Genomic DNA, 17,580 nt, shown 5'->3' with positions numbered 1-17,580 from the left:
AACCTGGGGCTACATGGCCTAAAGAAATAACACATTTTAAAGTATGCATAGTGACATCGAACACAAACATCTTCATTTACTTTCTTGTTGTCTTTTCTACTTTGTACTCCTGTTCTTTTTTCTCTTTCTCAAAGCGGCGCATGGGAAAAATAAATCTCAGATAATCCATTTGGGTTGTTTTTTTTTTTTATTGGCAGCGGTTTTCTTTTGTTTTTTTTTAATTTGTAACAGCTTTTTATTTGTGGCTTTCTTTTCAACATCGTTTGCAGCAATGTTTATTTTTATTAAAAATTTTTTTTTTTTTTTTGCAAAGTCCCTTTTTTTCCTGCTATGGCAGAGTAAAAAGAATATTGTAACAAATAATTTGAATTTTCTTTATTTATGTCTTAAAGAATCCCACAAGAACACGTTAAAAACTCAAAAAGCCCCATTTTCATATGAGTGGGTCTTTAAATATTTTTTTTATCATCATCTGTTATTGTGTTGTATTTTATCTACTTTCACGGGACATAAAATATAGGATCACATAAAGTCACTATGACCAAATTTGCAAATTACAACAGTCCCATCAACGTTTCTAAGTAGTATTCAAACAGAAACGTTCCCTTTATAGGTCAAACAGGGGCCTCTCATTTGCCTCCATAATTTACAAGCACTGCAGCAGCCACAAGGTCAACATGCATCACAGACTGCAATTAGCCAGAGTTAATTTTTTAAGTCATTTTTTCTGTCACATAAATTCCTTGAAATTAAATGATGACAGCCTCTGTCCAACTACAGAACGAAGTGATTTAGGCAGCAAATGACCACGGTGTTTATCTGCCGAGAACAATTTCTGCTTTTCTCACCACATGTATGTGTGAAAACACTTGTTAAAAAAAAGAAACGCCTGAAAGCATCAAGCCTTTAGCCTCTGGAGCATCCCGATTTCTTCTTTATATGTATTTTTACCCAAATCTTCCTGATTTATCTCAGAAATAATGACCTGACCCTTGGGGCATGTCCACACTCATATTCGCTGCACCCGTCCTGTTATTGCTGCAGGAAAGCTTTGTCACCAGTGTTTACCGTTGCCCTTTAGTGCTCACCCTTTGTAGCTGTTAAGCTACAGCTAATGAGATTTTCAGTGCCTCTCCAAAAGTGTGCAAATGAAGATAGCATTTGCTGATGAGGATGCCTGTCTTTATTGCAGTGCAGTCCCTGGTCGCCACCTGGAACCAAACTATGAGCAACGCTACGAGTCAGTGGAGCGGTGAGTTGGACGCGCTGCAACTGATTCCCCACACAGTCACTACAAAGCTGAGCCGCAGTGGAATACCACACCAGGGAAACAGGATTGTTATGAATTCAGATTATTAAGACTAGCATCAAAGACGTGAAACATTCTGAAAATAGATCCGACACAGGAGACGGCGCTCGGTTCAAGTGAAACAAAGCGCAGGAGTAATCATTAAATCTGTGCACACAAACGCTCGGCTCTCAACTTCAGCACATTGTCAGAGTTTCACTGAAGCTAAATATAGTCCTGAGCCTCGCCGGGAATGTTTGCGCGCATGTGCCTGACATTTGTTTCTTCACGCTTCAGGTTCGGGCATCTACTGCGACACCTCCATCGATGGCATTGGCACCTGCTGGCCGAGGAGCAACGCGGGCCAGATGATTTCACGGCCCTGTCCCGAGATGTTTTACGGAGTCAGATACAACACCACGAGTGAGTCCTCAAAATACAAACGCCACAGATTCACAACACCATTTATTTCAACCACCTTCCCTGTATCCCCTCACCGAACCACAACCCCCCTCCCGCGGGCAAATCCTGTTTGTGTACAGAAATGAGCACACACACACACACACAAATTAGCCAAAAGAGAGGCAGCAAAAAGCTGCGTCTGCACTAAAACGGAGCGGATAATAAAGCACGAATGGCCCAAGGAGAGGCGTTCAAATCAACATGACGAGTGGAGGCAAACGTTTGTAGGGAAAACTGTTTCCGTCTGGACCTCAGTGGAGCTAAAGAGAGAAGGAGAGAAGCTATGATCTTTAAATGTGAAACTCTGATGGATTTCCTGTTAACTCTGTTAGAAAGTGCAAGAATTACTGTCTTTTTATACCAAATTAAATTAATTTCTAATGTCAACACCACAGCACAAAACAACATCTTCTAAATGAATTACAGTGAAAGCATCACTAAGTGGAGAAAGAACATGTTGTTGCCAGTTATTTATTAGTTGTTCCTTTTTGCAGTGAAACCTATTGTCTCATTCCAACATCAATCATTTGCGTTGTTTCCACACTAGAGGGCGCACTGGATCATATGGCAAGCCGTCAATCAATGGTATATTTTTAAACTTGTGTCATATATAAGGCGCACACAGTGCCTTAAGCGAGACAAAAGACTCAAAGATATTTAGTCAGTCAGACTTTATGAACTTCATGGGAAATCTAAAACTTGTTTGTAACACGCTACACGTTATCCGCACTGGAAGCCTAAGCCGCGTTAGCGTATTCAAAATACCTGGAAATCCCAACATTGTTTGCAACACTTAAAAGAACATACTGATAAAACAAATGCTACTATGCCTACGCTAACTCCCAACCTTATCAGTAACACGTAAAAAAAAACACAGTACAACACCGCCAAATGTTAGCCACATTAGCCTATTCACAGCAACACCCAACCAAACATTTTGACCATGTACCACTCAAAATTGCTTCAACATAAGTAAACACAACCACATCTAATCCGTATATTAGGTGCTTGCGATTTTAAGGAGCCCTGTCATTTTTTGAAAAAAATTAAGGTGTTTAAGTGCGTCTTATAGTGCATAACATACAGTAGTTTTAGGCAAAGTTTCATAAAATGGACCTGAACACTGTGGATTGTGAAGGGGACGGTTGCTGGTCTCTTGCTGTTTGTTTATTTGTGTCTTTCTGCCGAATAGTAGGACTGGATGACTGTAATTGTTAGATCCAGGAGTCTCTTCTGAAGTCTGTCTTCATATTTCATGTCTTTTGACCGTCGCTCGCAGATTTTTTTGCAACATTGTGTAAAATGGTTTGAATTTTTTTTAGATGTTTCAGAACAAAATACAGATCCCAGGTTTGTAGGTGAACGACATTTGGAGAAGGATAAATAAAAACCATTCAATGTCCGCCAATGATGGACTAACACTGCTCTGTGCCCGGGGCAAACACTTTCAGGGCCCCACTACATGTTAAGGGAGCCAGTCCAACAGGCATTCACATTTAGTGATAGTGGGCTCCAGAGTTTCTTAAAAGCTTTGAAATAGGATGTGAAAAAACAGACCATATAAGAAAAACTCCCAGAAAACTTTAAACAATAGATGTAATGATTTAACTTTGGAAATCAAAGTTCCAAATAAAGTTAAATTTGTGTGAAGTCAGAGGGGAGTTTAATTCTAATTAGTCTATTAGAAAAACTGACTAGTTACTTTATACTTTTATATGAATAGTTAGAATCATTTTTTAAAAACTTATTCTCTAAGTTTGCATATTTTTTATGTAAAACATGTTTTATGTGTGACAGGGCAGCTGGTGTAATGCCGTTTCCCTACAGATAAAGTATATTTTATCCGGCTTCTGTATCTGCTCTTACTTTATCAGGACAGCCCAGTAGCTTCAAAGTAAAGTTTTTGCACACTGCATTATTATTTATAAAACATCTGTGCTTTAGTTTATGAACCTTACGTTTACATTTCTTTTTCCATTTCTAAAACAGACATTTTAATGCTGCTTCAGCTTTCCGTGTCTTTTCTAAGCGCATTGAATTGTGTCTGTGCACAAAAGGTGTCAGGAACTGGTGGTGGAGGACCCAAAATGCAGGAGACCAGGCTTGGTGACAGAAAATAGAATATTTAATAACCAAACTGAAACATGACAAAACTATGGGGAGGAACAAAACTGTGACACAACAGAGCAGATGACCTGACAAGGATGAACAGAAACCAAGACCCTTAAATAGGCTGAGGGTCATTAACTGAACTGCAGACAGCTGTGGATCATGAACCTGAAACTGGAGTGACTGACAAAATGAAAACCAATAACATGACCAAGAACAAAACCAAACCACTAAATCCTTACAAGAGGAACTGCAAATATCCCCACAACCTTAATTTCTTTGATATTTAGCCTAAACACCCAACCATATACTGAGTCTTTTTACAAATTCCAACCATATCAACCATCATGTTGGGACAGACATTGGCAGGAGTTGGAGCAGCTCCTCACCCAGTTCTAGGGAACTTTTGGTGATAGCAAAAGTGGATTTCTATTTTAAGTTTAGCTTTGCCCTGGCATGCATTCTCACAGCCCTGTGTCTCAGGGGTTGTGTAGAGAAACAAAGATGAAAGATCGACTCTCATTTATATCAGTGCATCAGGCCAACAGTTTTGTGTCATCCACACACTGATTACTAACTGTACTGGCTCCGATACACAACAATTAATGACTGTAAAACACAGGAACAGGATGAAAACAGCAAAACGCCCAACAACTAAAACCAACAATCACCCATACAGATATAACAAATCCCATAATGCACCTGACTCTGCTTTCCTTGCAGTAGGTGGGGTCATGTCAGTGTGAATGGTAGTACTGTTAACTCCTCCCAGCTGCAGAGTTCAGACGCATTTGGAATGTTGTGCCTACTGCCCAACGGCTAATGATCTTCATCTTCTCTGACGGAAACAAAGAAAATGGACGTTAGATGAGACTCATTTGACACAATGACACAATTTATGGTAAAATTTCAGCTAAAGTATGTTAAGGACATTTTTAGCCAAAAACCTGTTTCGTTTCTAGGACATAGTTTCTGCAGAGCGGTAGCAGTTCAATAAAAATTCACCTCTCAGTTGTGGGCTGAGTTGTGGAGTAAGCATGCCTTCATTTTCCATCATGCCTTTGTTTACACTTTCCCACTAGCTTACATCACCTCAAACCCTCAACTTAACATTTGTGCAACAAAAAGTGGCGAACAATGTTGGAGCTATCCTGCCGTACAGTTTAGGTCCAGATTCAAGCTCAGACGTGGAAAACAAAGACATACGCTGATCTATTTGTCTGCAAGTGGATGCATCAGAATGGAGCAGAGCAGGGAGCTTGTGGCCTGCCCAGTGGCGGTTCTACACTAACTTACTCCCTGGGCGAGTAACCCCACCTTTTCATGTGCCTGTTTTACGTTGTTTCACTCTGAGGTATTCTTTTTTTTTTTTTTTTTTTTTTTTTTTTTTGCACCATAAGTGTGAAGAGGAAGTAGGAGGAAGAGATTCTTAATAGTCTGATGTGTCAAAATACCAGCATTAAGTGTCGGTTGCTGAAGCAATTTCAAATTAAAAGCGCCAAGCTTCCTCTTTGAATTCAGTATGAAGCACATTATGCGTAACGCATCAGGCACGGCAAATGCCGCCCCCTATGACGTGCCGCCCTGGGCGACCGCCCACATCGCCCATATCAAAAACTGCCACTGGGCCTGCCTATCGTAGCTTCTATCACAACTACTAGCTTTTTCCAACAGCAGTTTTCTCAATGCCATTTTTTTCGCCCCTGATTTTTCAAAAACACAATTTCATTCATTCATTCATCTTCTTAACCGTTTATTCCCTTTCGGGGTTAAGGGGTTGCCAGAGCCTATCCCGGCCACTTGGGCGTAGGCAAGGGATACCCCGGACTGGTCGCCAGTCTGTCGCAGGGTAGAATATCCTCAATCACACATCCATTTGCTCTCACACTCACACCTATGGACAATTTAGAGTTGCCAATCAACCTATGTAGCATGTTTTTGGACAGTGGGAGGAAGCCGGAGATCCCGGAGAAAGCACACGCATGCACGGGGAGAACATGCAAATTCCACACAGAAAAGCCCCCTGTTGATGTTGTGTTTTTCATGTCCCCCAGCCGGGACTTGAACTGGGGGCCTTCTTGCTGTGAGGCAAGAGCGCCACCGTGCAGCCCATCAAAACACAATTTGAATCTTAATTTTCCTTGTATATGTCTTCCATCATCAGAAAAATGCCACAAGGCCATGTTAACAACAACAATTTTTTCAAAGTGGGTCTTTAACCAATTTAGATTATTGCAGAGACCTGGTAGATTGCTACCGGAGAAATGCGGTTACTCTAGCAGATAAACACTTGCAACCAGATCTGCCGGCAGCTTTCTGTCGGAGCAGATTTGCATGAAAAAGCCTGCAGCCATTCAGCACTCAGAGTTCAAGAAAGGGAAGCAGGGAGATGAAAGGCCGCATTAAAGGTGTGATGCCTGTTTGAGGTAGTGGAGAATCATATGCACAATATGCTTACGTCAATGAGTAAAGGGTTCTACAATTTCCTCCTAAAGTAGTTTATCTCAAGTATGTGAGAATACACCCGTAAAATCTGTTTTCAGATAAGAGTCATTGCTCGGCTTTGGCAGTCTCATTATTAATACCAGTTTCTGTATCAACAGACTTTTCTCTACTGTCCCAGATTTTAGCAGGTGGAGGTTTCTTGTCTCAGTTGAGCAATAAAACAGTCATTTTGAAGTTTCTATATCTTTGTATTCACTTTGTTCTCAGTTTAACAGCAGATATATCTGTACGTGTATTGGTTTGCAGGTGGAGGTTGCACAGCAAAGCTCAGATTTTCAGGGATTAAACAGGATATTTAGCGGATTTTGAACATCCATGTAATGAGACAAAGCATTTGGGGGGGTGTTATTCAAAAAGCCTGTTTGCTTTAGTTGTTGTTTCTACAATAATAAAATATAATTGAATATCTACTTTGCCGTCTGCAATGAACTGGCATGTTTGGATTGTTTACATTACATGTTTTTGCTCCCAACCTGTCAGCTGTCAACCAAACTCGCCTCATTAGTATAATTGGGACATGAGGCAGTGTTTATAATTTAGAGGGGGGAGGGGTTATTTTTGTTTTTTTTCATCCGTAAATGCAACCCGGCTCTGAACAAACCACCCACAGACTGATGATGCTTTCACAGCTTAAGAGAAAAACAACATTAGATCAGAGACGATCAAAGTAACACACAGTGCACCATCGAATGCAGCGCCAATATCCTTCTGCTGTGCATCTTCATCTTCAGAATCTACATAATGCTCCAGTAAAAGATGTTAAACGTCTCATCTCTCAGCTGTTTCCCCGATCTCTCTAACTTTACAGTGTTGGGTGACACAGGTCATCTGATAGCATCTTATGGCCTCACCTGTCCTCTGTGGCTCAGTTTCACATCCAAAACCATCTTGGGTAAATTAACTTTTGTGAATTCAATCACTTGCTTTATGTCAAAAATAAAATCGCATCTGTAGGTGAAGCTGAAACAAATCTACCATAAACAGGAAGGTGCCCCAATTTCTTCATTTGGAGGAACGATGTGCTGTATTTTAGGAGCCCCTGCAAGATTTGGGTGAAATGCACAAAGCATCTTTTGGATTAGGTCCTATCCTGAAGAAAATGTGTGCTGGCAATAAGAAAATTGCATTTTGTTGTGTTTAGGGGAAGAATTCTGATTAATCTTCATTCGGTGACAGAAAACATCAAGATGATCTTTTTGTTGTGCTTTTCCTCCAGTAACTTAAGTAAACGAGCAGTCATTTGCATAAAATCTTTAGTTTTTATGTCACCATGTATTTAGGATATTTACACAAAAATGTCAGATGTGGCCACGAGGCTTGACAAACTTCATTTACGCAGCACAAAGATGATTTCTGCACACATTTTATTTAGAAACCTTAATGCTTCTTTCAATACAAATTTACTTGCCAAATATTAATTCGATTAATAAAAAACTTAAATCTTTTTATTATTTAGGCTACATACTTTTCATAAAGGAAAACACAGACAGTGGTGTAGTGGTCAGCACTCTTGCACCTTTACTTGTACACCACCAAGGGAGATTTTCTTTCAGTCTTGAAAAACTAAGAAAAAGCAAAACATGAGGTAGTAACACTTTTCTGAGCAAATCCAAAAAATATTGACCTTTTTTTGTTTTGCTGGTTTTACCATGACTAGCGTTCTTGCTGCTGGCGTGAGCCGTGGTTGCACCATCAACTGGTTGCTTTGTTTCTTGCGGTGGTCGGCAAACTCCCTTGAACAAAGAGGGCACATCACCCTACCTCTATCTATGCTGCCAATAGGTTTTTTTTTTTAAAAGCAAATTTTCCATCCACAATCCACGCACGTGCTTGTCCATTTTCTCTCTGCAACTCAGTGTTTCTATTCGCCTTGCTCTCAACGGAAGTCAGTAGCCGGTTGATGTAAACATCAGGGTGAGATTTACGCCTAAAGCCACGTTCAAACCGGCCTCAGCGTCATGGGTTCACTTTCAATTAAAAAATCTATGTAAACACGGAGAAAAGTGCACTCTGGGCTTCTACCTTCAAAACTTTCATGTTCACACATTGTTACTGATATTTTTAAGACTCTACGTACAAAAAAATCAGCCACTGAACGCGTGTTTAAAATTCAACTCTGACCAATTAGGGACTGGGACTAGGTAGTGACTTATGGATGGCGTCACTTTTTAATTGACGGAAGTGCCAACCATTAAATACGGATCATGAAAGAGAAATTAATAATTGCGGTTTGTCTTTCATTTATCAGAATGGAGCCTTGAAAAAAAAAGGCTGGAGCAAGATTCAGCAGATTTGCAACACTTGGACATTTTGAACCATTTTCAACTGTAGGTGGAAGACATGTGCTAATAAACAGTAGAAGAAGAAGCCCTTCCCTGCTTGTCTAGTGCTAAACACTTGTCACACACCCAGTGTGAAAGTAAGTAAAATCCTAAAAATGGATTTTATTCTAAAGCAACTCTCATGGAGAAAAAATAACGTTATAGATCAAAAATGACATCAACACGATGAAAAAAGGGATAATTTACCCTTATTTAATCAATAATAATTATTATAATTTGACACCACTAGTGATCACACCCAACATGATTGTAAATTGTCCCTTAGGTGTGTGTCTCTGTGTGGCCTGCAATAGAAATTCAAAATGACCCGGTTGTTTCAGTTTTTTCCCAGATGGAGTGGGCTCCAGCGAACCCATGACCCTGGACACAACAAAGCAAGAACAGAGGATGTATAGAAAGTACTTTCTAGTATTCCTGATGGGTTGTATGCGTAAAGCCAGTGTTCCGCTCAAACAGGGTTTTTTTCTCTCCCTTTAACCCACTTTCTAGTGTCTTTGCAGGGACAGATGACACATGACTCATGGGAATTTCTTGCTTCCTCATTAGCCTTGGGTGTAGCACAGGTGTAGTTTATGAATTCATGATAAAACATTTTTGGAGGAAAAAATGGTGAGGAAATAAATACCTACAGCAGAAGGATTTCGTTTGAATACAAATGAATAAAAGATAAATAAATTGAAAGGATATTTATGCAGCCTGTGCAGTAAAAATGCACCTTTATGAAAGCAGCAATGGAACAATAAATAATCCAATTCCCCATAGACTGCTGAAACAACCTCTATGACAGCAGCGCAAACAATATGAATGAGCTGCTGCGGTCTGTGAAAGCACTGGGAGAGGCAGAACCCGCTCTTCTAACAACTGGAGAGATGCTTCTCTTTACTTTGATGGGAAGCTGACAGCCTCAGACTGGAGCTCTCAGTGCTGGATAATTCAGATGTGACATAAGAGCAGATTTGCAACGGCCGACTTTTACTGATTGGAAAATACAAATATATATTTATATATTTACCATTAGTGATCATTTTTAAGAATGGATTTTAGTTCTTTTAGTTATCACGGTTTTGTTTTTGCTGCACCATACTTTTTACTTTGACTGGATTACAGTTAGGATGAAAAACAAAACTCTCAGTAAATCTTTTCTTGTCAAGTTACGTTTTTGTTGTTGTTTGTATGATTTATTCCAGATGTGCATGAGAATCTGCAAAACCACATAAACTGGAAGATAAAAAGCACTGCCTGAATTCAGTTTTGCCCTAAAAATAGGACTGATTTGGTATTTTATCTTCATTAAAGAAAAACTAAAGATTTAATGTTGGATATTGGTCATTTATATTAGTTTAAAGTCCCGCTCAGACCATCTTGTGATCTATTGTAAAAGCATACCAAGAGGTCTTTTAATTATGATTGTGCCGCTTTTAGCCAAAGTAAAAAACCTGTGCTGTTTTCTAGTGGCTACATGGATCGTCTAAAGTGGATCCATCAGAATGTGTCGGAGCAGGGAGGTCATGACCTTCAGCATAGTTTTTACATCACAAATATAAACTCTTTCAAACAGCATTTTGGAGTAACCAAATACTCCAAAATACAATGTTAAGATGAATTTTCTTTATTTACTGTTTATGCTCCATCATCAGAACATGTTAAAAAGTCCATTTTCATTGGAGTGGGTCTTTAAATGTCAACGTGTTGGATATTGACAAAAATCCTCCATTGTGCACCGTTACTCAATTCTTCACATCTATCAAAGTAATGCTGTCATTAAAATCACCTTAAACATTTTTCTTTTATTTAATTATTTAAAAGATGTATTTCGGTAAAAAAAAAACAAAAAAACTGCCTTATGTTATTTTCGTTGGCATGATTTGAGTGTGGATTATAAATTCTCAAATAGTTTTGAACTGGTACCTTGAGTAAAAATGTGACTTATTTTTTACCTCTACTTGAGTCCTGTCACGTTGAAGTAATGCTACTCTTCCTTCAGTTGAACTTTGAAAATATTTTGGTTTTGATCCGTTGTTTTTACATTCTCTATTAAATCCAGTTTATTGCTCTTAGTAACACAATTTCACAGCACCGAACAGGCTTTATTTGGCCACTTTCACTCTACAATAACACATCCGTTCATCAATATGATACTATTGAGCTGAAAACAGGCTCCGCTTAGGCCCCGCGGCTGGAGATTTATGCTTTTAATCTGTGCCACCTACGGCTTGAAAAATCTTTCAAGCAGTGAGGATAAGTTAGCGAGGAGAGCTGGTGGACTGACTTTGTGGGTTTTGGAAGGGCTGCAGAAAAGCGATGCTCCGTCCTCGACTGTAAGAGCCAAAGACTGTGTGCTGAAAGAAATATAATAATAATTTCATCAGAAGCACAAAAAATGCAGTTTTAAATTCCACAATTGAAATCTGTTCATAACACGTTTTTGTGTAAAAAAACGGATTTAAAAAATGTTCTTTTAGTTCAAGAAGAAGTTGTGTGTCCTTCCTTCAATCATTTTTTCAACTTCAAATCAAAAATGAAAAAACGACAACGTCACCCAGAAGTACATTGAGTGGATGTCTGAGCTGCAGGTGAAGAGGGCGAAAGGAGAAAATGTTAACTTCAAGACTATAATCTTGGAAGGTTTTGCAGATGTGTTGACAGAAAGATTTCAGAGCACGTGGAAATAACAAGCACCGTTTGCACCAGCTATTAGAAATATCTGTGAGAGGATTCGGTGTGAAGCTGTGAAGAAAAGGACGAGCAGCCTGAAACGCAGTCCTGTCTCCACAGAGAGAAATTGAATTAAAGACACAAAGGTATGGATGTACATTCTTTTTATCCATAGAAAGATAAATAAGGTTTTAAGTAATAAAGCAGTCGTACAGCGTTAAATGTGATTTTTTTCGGTGGTGTTTAAGCAAAGACTAGTCATAACAGGTTACCTGTCATCAATTGGAGTTGGGGGGCGTCACGTGGGCAGGATTCTCAGACAGGTGTACCAGCCGCCTAAGATCTCAACTCAACTTGGAGGCACGTTAACGTTGGGAGTGGGGTCATCTGGACCCCACAAGACCTTTTTTCTTCAATGATTTGTGATCTTCACTGGTGTCCATGGATTACATTAAATCTTTCCACCTTTATGCACCTTTGACATGGGAGGGAGAACACGTCAATGTAAGGGTGGGGTCATCTAGACCCCACAAGATAGCACCATGTGTAGAGGTGCCCTCTGTTATTCTGGCTCAGATAGTAGATACTAGAAACTTGACCTGCAGAAATAACAGATTTGAACTCAATATAGTATATCATGAATTTTTGAAGTTTATCATTTTAAGTGTCAGGTTATTTATATGGCTCAAATATCTACAATGCACTTTAATGATATTGTTTCACATATGAACTTGTTCACTGATTCCAATCTTAAGTATATTTTAGCAATACTGATGCCGTAGAATTAGTGTATGAATGACAAAATCATCCAGGCTGGCTCAGAGCGTCTTCTGTCATATTATCACCAAAAACAGGAACGGCTTATCGTGTCAAAACAGTCTCAATCGGGTTCTTTTGTACATGCATGACTTTCATTGTCAAATGGTCAAAGCGGCACTTCCAGCAAAAGAACGTCGTTAGAGACATTGGACTGAAAAAAGGTCCTTACAACTGAATCTGACCTGGAAAGTGACTGGAATTTTTTTGGTTATCAAATCTATAGGTCTATAAGTTTCCTTTTACTGTCGCGACACAACAATAAAGTATATTTTCCTTTGTTGACAGAGAACTGATAGTGTGAGCAGGGCAGCTTTCATAATAAGACTCCACACAAACTACTTCTGGGTGACCCTGCTGTTTCAGACGAAAACTTAAGAAAGGAATTTAAATGTCCGTTATGCGTTTGCTCTATTTTTGTAAGTTGGAAAATCAAAAAAAGATTGTTTTTTTACTTTTTTCATTTTTGATTTTAATTTGAAAAACAAATGAACAAAAGATACATGGACTGAGGAACCACAAAGCCCTAAACTACGTGAGAACATGAAGACACAGAACAGTATTTTATTACTGAGCTGTTTCACAATCATAATGGGATTCCAAATTAGTCATTGTCTCCAAGCCTCTCCAGTTAAATCATACATATTTTATCCATCCCAAAACTTCTATAATTATCCAGATTCATGTTTATTTAATAATCCCATTAAGATCACGTGTTAAGAGGGAATCTTTGAATTATAAATCGCTGCAATATCCATAACAGCCAAGAACACAATATTCACCTCTCCTCCTGGTAATGATCCTTAAAATAAAATCCATATCCGCATGCTTTGATGTGTATGTATTTAGGACACCAGAATTCTCTAAAGGTAATGCAGACGAACAGCAAACACAATTAACTAAATGTTAGAGAGGAAAGCTGATGTTTTTGTTGAAAAAAATGTAAATCCCTGAAGGATACTAAGAGATCTACTAAAAAAAAAGAGTGTGTGTGTTTTATCTGGAGCTTGCCCGTAATATGACACGCCAAGTTTGGTTTCACCTTCAGGATTAAAGTTATCTCCACATGAGCGAGGCCCGAAAGCCAAAAAAAGATGCCGATCAGCTGACTCTGCAAAGGTCAGTCACTGAGTTACTGAATGAAGCTGTGAGCCAGTAACTCTAAATGATTTTCTCTTGAGTCCCACCTATGAAGAAATTCCTCTTTCGCTACAACTATCGTCAGTATCATTAGTCAAGTTGCTGACGTTAAAAGTGTATCTCTGCAAAATATTGTGTCCTTATTATGATTAAAGAATACAAAAAAGAAGGAAACTTGGATCAACTTATAATCAATAACTATTAACATTGTTTTTTAGGATATAAAAGCAAAAAATAGACACATTTGCCTGTATTTTCAAAATATAAATTGTTAACTCTATATAAACTTTTGGCTAATTAATTGAACCATTTGATACTAAAAAAAATAGGCCTGCACAATAAATTGCAACTTCATCATTATTGTGTTATCAAGCTGTGCAATATGCAAATCGCAAAAGTCAGTGAAAACTGCAATAAATGGTTACCTTCAAATGTGCCAAAACATTTGAATCGGTTAGTTCAAAAGGGGCCCAAGTCCAAGAGCTTTGTTTTTCCAGGAAAAGATTTTAATTCCATGGCTTAAAGGGAGGCTACACCAAATGATTAATACTTCACCCAGATTTAGCACCTGTTCCTAGCTTACAAATGCTATAAAATGACACCTCACTTTTATAATTTCAGAGGACTAGCAAAGTTAAGTCTCTGGACTTGGGCCCTTCTTGAATTAAACACGGGTGCTGCCATATTGGATAACTAGTGCTGCCATCTATGGGATAAAGCAAAACCCATGCAAGAGAGGCCCAAGTCCAGCTAAGTTATGTTTACTCTTATTTAAATTAAACTGTTGCAGTAAAATAAAAATGATTCATTGTATTGCAAGTTATATCGTCATCTCAATATTGATCACTAATATCGCAAATCGCGAGATTTCCTCATATCATGCAGCCTTGCTGAAAAATAAAATTACCGTAAATACAATCAATATATTAAAATTTTAAATTGCTTTAACTGTTGCTAACTAGGATGTTTCTCAGAATGCTGTCTGCTGCCAACATGTCCAGACAAAGTAAACACGCCGGTCTTTCCTCATTTCCCACCATCGTTACTGTGAAACCGAACGCTACATACGCTTCGTCGTATTTGCTTTTGGGATAAGTTTGGGGTGTCTTGTTTTCTCTGTCTTCCTCTGCATTTCTATTCGTCCCCATTAAATGTTTTTCCATTGCGATTCTTCAGGCTTAATTCAATATTTCTCGCTCTCTGGATTTGATAGTTTGATGACTGACGGTGTCTTTGGACTAACTGTTTAATAACGGACATCAACTGCATGATCCCTGCGTTGTCCCGCATCACGCCTACTATTTGAGAAACACTGCTGTAATCTAATCTGATGCAAACGGCTCTTCGTTAAATATTAAAATACTCTGGGATTTCAGTAAATACTTGGAGTTTTTTTAATAGCAAACATTAAGAGTATGAAAGTGAATCCTTGCTGCTCAATGCAACTTTCGAAATGTATCACTTTTCTTCTCAGAATGTCCATGAATATTTTTGTTTTAAGCTTTTCTGCAGAAACTCTTTCAATTACAAAATAAACCAAAAACAACAAAACTCTGGTCCTTGCCTCAACACCTCCTTTAATGGCTGTAGTAATGCATTCATCCACTTCTTCCACTCAAGGCTTCACATTCACCGAGTTGAGTTTTTTGAAGTGTAGCTACATCAGGGACACTTAACACAAAGCAGCAGAACTCTTTCTACTCAAAACATTCCCAGACAAAAGTCCATTTATAAAATAGCTACACACCTTTTTCTGAAGGTTGAATAAAAGTCACTGTTTAATTTCTCTGATTTGCGTCAGCATGGCATTATAACCACAAAACGGTATGGATTTGTCCCCTATAAATCCATTACTTCACAGTATAATTTGAATGGTCTCAGTAGCGGATTCAGCGTCGGCGACCCTGATTACATCTGTGGGAACTGGTGCAAATAATTCCACACAGTGGAGCAGAAAATGACAACGCGTTTGTTTGTTGTACGGAAGGCTGCATGGCAGGAATATATATTACAGCTAAATGCAAGAACAGCAAACATGATGATTACTTGTAGGGACAAAACAGTTGAGAAAAGTTTTGAATGATAATATGGCAGAAGAACAGTCAAGACATATCCACAAAAATACTTTACTGACTGACACCACTACTGTTTTTTGCATAATTGTTGTCACAATACCGTCAAAGCAATACTGGTTTACAACAAATGACAGTGTTTAGTTGAAGGTTTGGTCCATGTGCACTTTCAGACCTCGGCACAACCCGTTCAATTATACTAATGATTTCTTTCATCTTGTTAAAGTGTAACAAGAGTGATTATTCAAAAAATGAACTTTTGGAGTAGTGTTACATTATTACCTCAATTAAAACTGTCCTTAGCCACGTTGGCACATCACACAAAGTCAGAACTCTTTGATTGAAAGACTTTCACTAATATCATCCTGCTTTTGATTTTACCAGTGTGCATGGCTAAAGCTAAACCTTCCTGTGCTTTTATTACAGCAGAAAATAATGTTCTTCAATAATCTGCTTTGTTAGTTAAGTCTCTATAAACCAACTAATCAAATCAAATCAAATCAAATGACAACAGTACTCACCACCACCTTCTGGTGTGAAGAAACCAAGCAAACCCTGAAACTGAAGGTTTAAATTCATTAACAAATAAACTCTGAAGCAGTTCATTCGTTGTGATCGCAAACTAGAAGTTTGAGAATAAAATCTAGTGTACCATGTGTGGATTCAGTGCAGAGAAGTGCAACTACAGTAAGGCCTTGGTCACAACTGCTCTTATGGGTGGATACGGGCTGTGTGCGGGGGAAAAATAGACAAACCTGTATGGGGCAACAGCAAATACTTAACATGTAAGGGTAAATAGGGGGGAAGTAGATGACAAGCAGTAGTGTCATACACATTTGTCAGTTTTTCGACCCTATCAAATCCTGCGTGCTGCAGAAGGAGCCTTTTAGTGTTGTTCGTGTGTTAAGTGTGCGCTCCTTGCGCAGAGCCTGACTTCTAGAAATGAGGAAATTAGCCTATCCATGTTGTTTGTGTGTTCATCTCACAGGTACTTATTAACCTGTGAGCGCAGCATTTGCGCTTGGTAATTAAAGTGTGGCATAGGGAAGCCATACCACATCATCTGTAGATTTTAAGTGAATGTAACTTACATTATTCTTATTACTAATGTAAGAAATTCCTGCATTGGCTCCCTATATGCTTTAGCGTTGATTTTAAGTTACTTTTGGTAGTTTTTAAAACAGTTTCGCGCCTTTTTAACTGACACATCTGACATATGAACCCTTACGGACTCTGAGATTCTCTTGCACTAGTTCACTAACTATTCTGACCATAAAAACCACTAATCAGCACTATGAACTTCATTTATGGAACAGCCTCCCAGAGCATATCACCTGTTGATCTAAAGCGTTATTCCTTCCCAAAGACCAAGAAGAAATCTTTTTCCGTATGGGAACCCTAACTGTAAGCTTGGTGGGGCAAATTTTCATTTCTAGACTTCTTCATGATCCGTTCTAGTATCTGCTTGGTGACTACAGTCAGCAAATACAACAGTTTCCTAACATCTTCTGGAACCAGAAGTACAAGCCACATCTACCAGATCATTAGCTTCTTCCCAGGATGTCAGGCAGTCCCAAAATGTCCCAAACCTCCTTTTCCTGAAACTCCTTCTCCAGGTCATAAATCGGACACGGTCATGGCCCTTTTCAAGCCCCGCAAATATCAACATGAACTCATGCTTACTCATTCAAACATGCTCATTATCTGGGCCCCCTTTTAAATTGAGGCCCTGTGGTGCATGTCAGGTCATCAAAAAACCCTGACCAACCTCACTGCCGTGCGTGCAAAAGCAGACAGTCAAACAATATCTGGAGTCAGGGGAAATCTTACCCACACTCAGAGGTCCTTCTTTGATGGAGCTTGTTTAACAATGTCACTGATCTCAGGAAGTGAGTTACATGAGCTCTCAGCAGACTCACCAGTGTCTGAGTCTTAAAGGTGCATCAACTGACTCTAGAGGATCTTTAATTACTCTCTCCATCACCGAGATATATGATGCTGATGTCAGCATTACTCCATTATCGCTGTAAATAATGAAGAAAGGAAATTTTCTGCCCTCAAAGTATCACCGTCTCCCAGTTTACTCAAGGATAGATGAGATGAAAGGTGAGGCTTTCAATTTACCTGTCGATTCACATTCCTCACTTATGGCCACGAGCTGTGGGTTGTAAACAGATAACTGAGAGACAGA

The 17,580-nt window shown here is 38.9% G+C and overlaps 1 protein-coding gene across 1 annotated transcript in view; it reads left to right on the top strand.

Annotated features, from left to right (window-relative positions):
- Positions 1 to 17,580, top strand: part of LOC101166997 (corticotropin-releasing factor receptor 1) — a 107,892-nt gene that overhangs the window by 11,622 nt on the left and 78,690 nt on the right. Inside the window, exons 3-4 of the mRNA XM_023949582.1 lie at positions 1,193 to 1,252; positions 1,586 to 1,711. Of these exons, the coding sequence (XP_023805350.1) occupies positions 1,193 to 1,252; positions 1,586 to 1,711 (186 nt within the window). The remainder of the gene's footprint in view (positions 1 to 1,192; positions 1,253 to 1,585; positions 1,712 to 17,580) is intronic.

Source organism: Oryzias latipes, chromosome 19, assembly GCF_002234675.1.
Source record: "Oryzias latipes chromosome 19, ASM223467v1".
In the NCBI taxonomy this organism is placed as follows: Eukaryota; Metazoa; Chordata; class Actinopteri; order Beloniformes; family Adrianichthyidae; genus Oryzias; species Oryzias latipes.
This window is presented reverse-complemented; position numbering and strand designations above follow the sequence as displayed.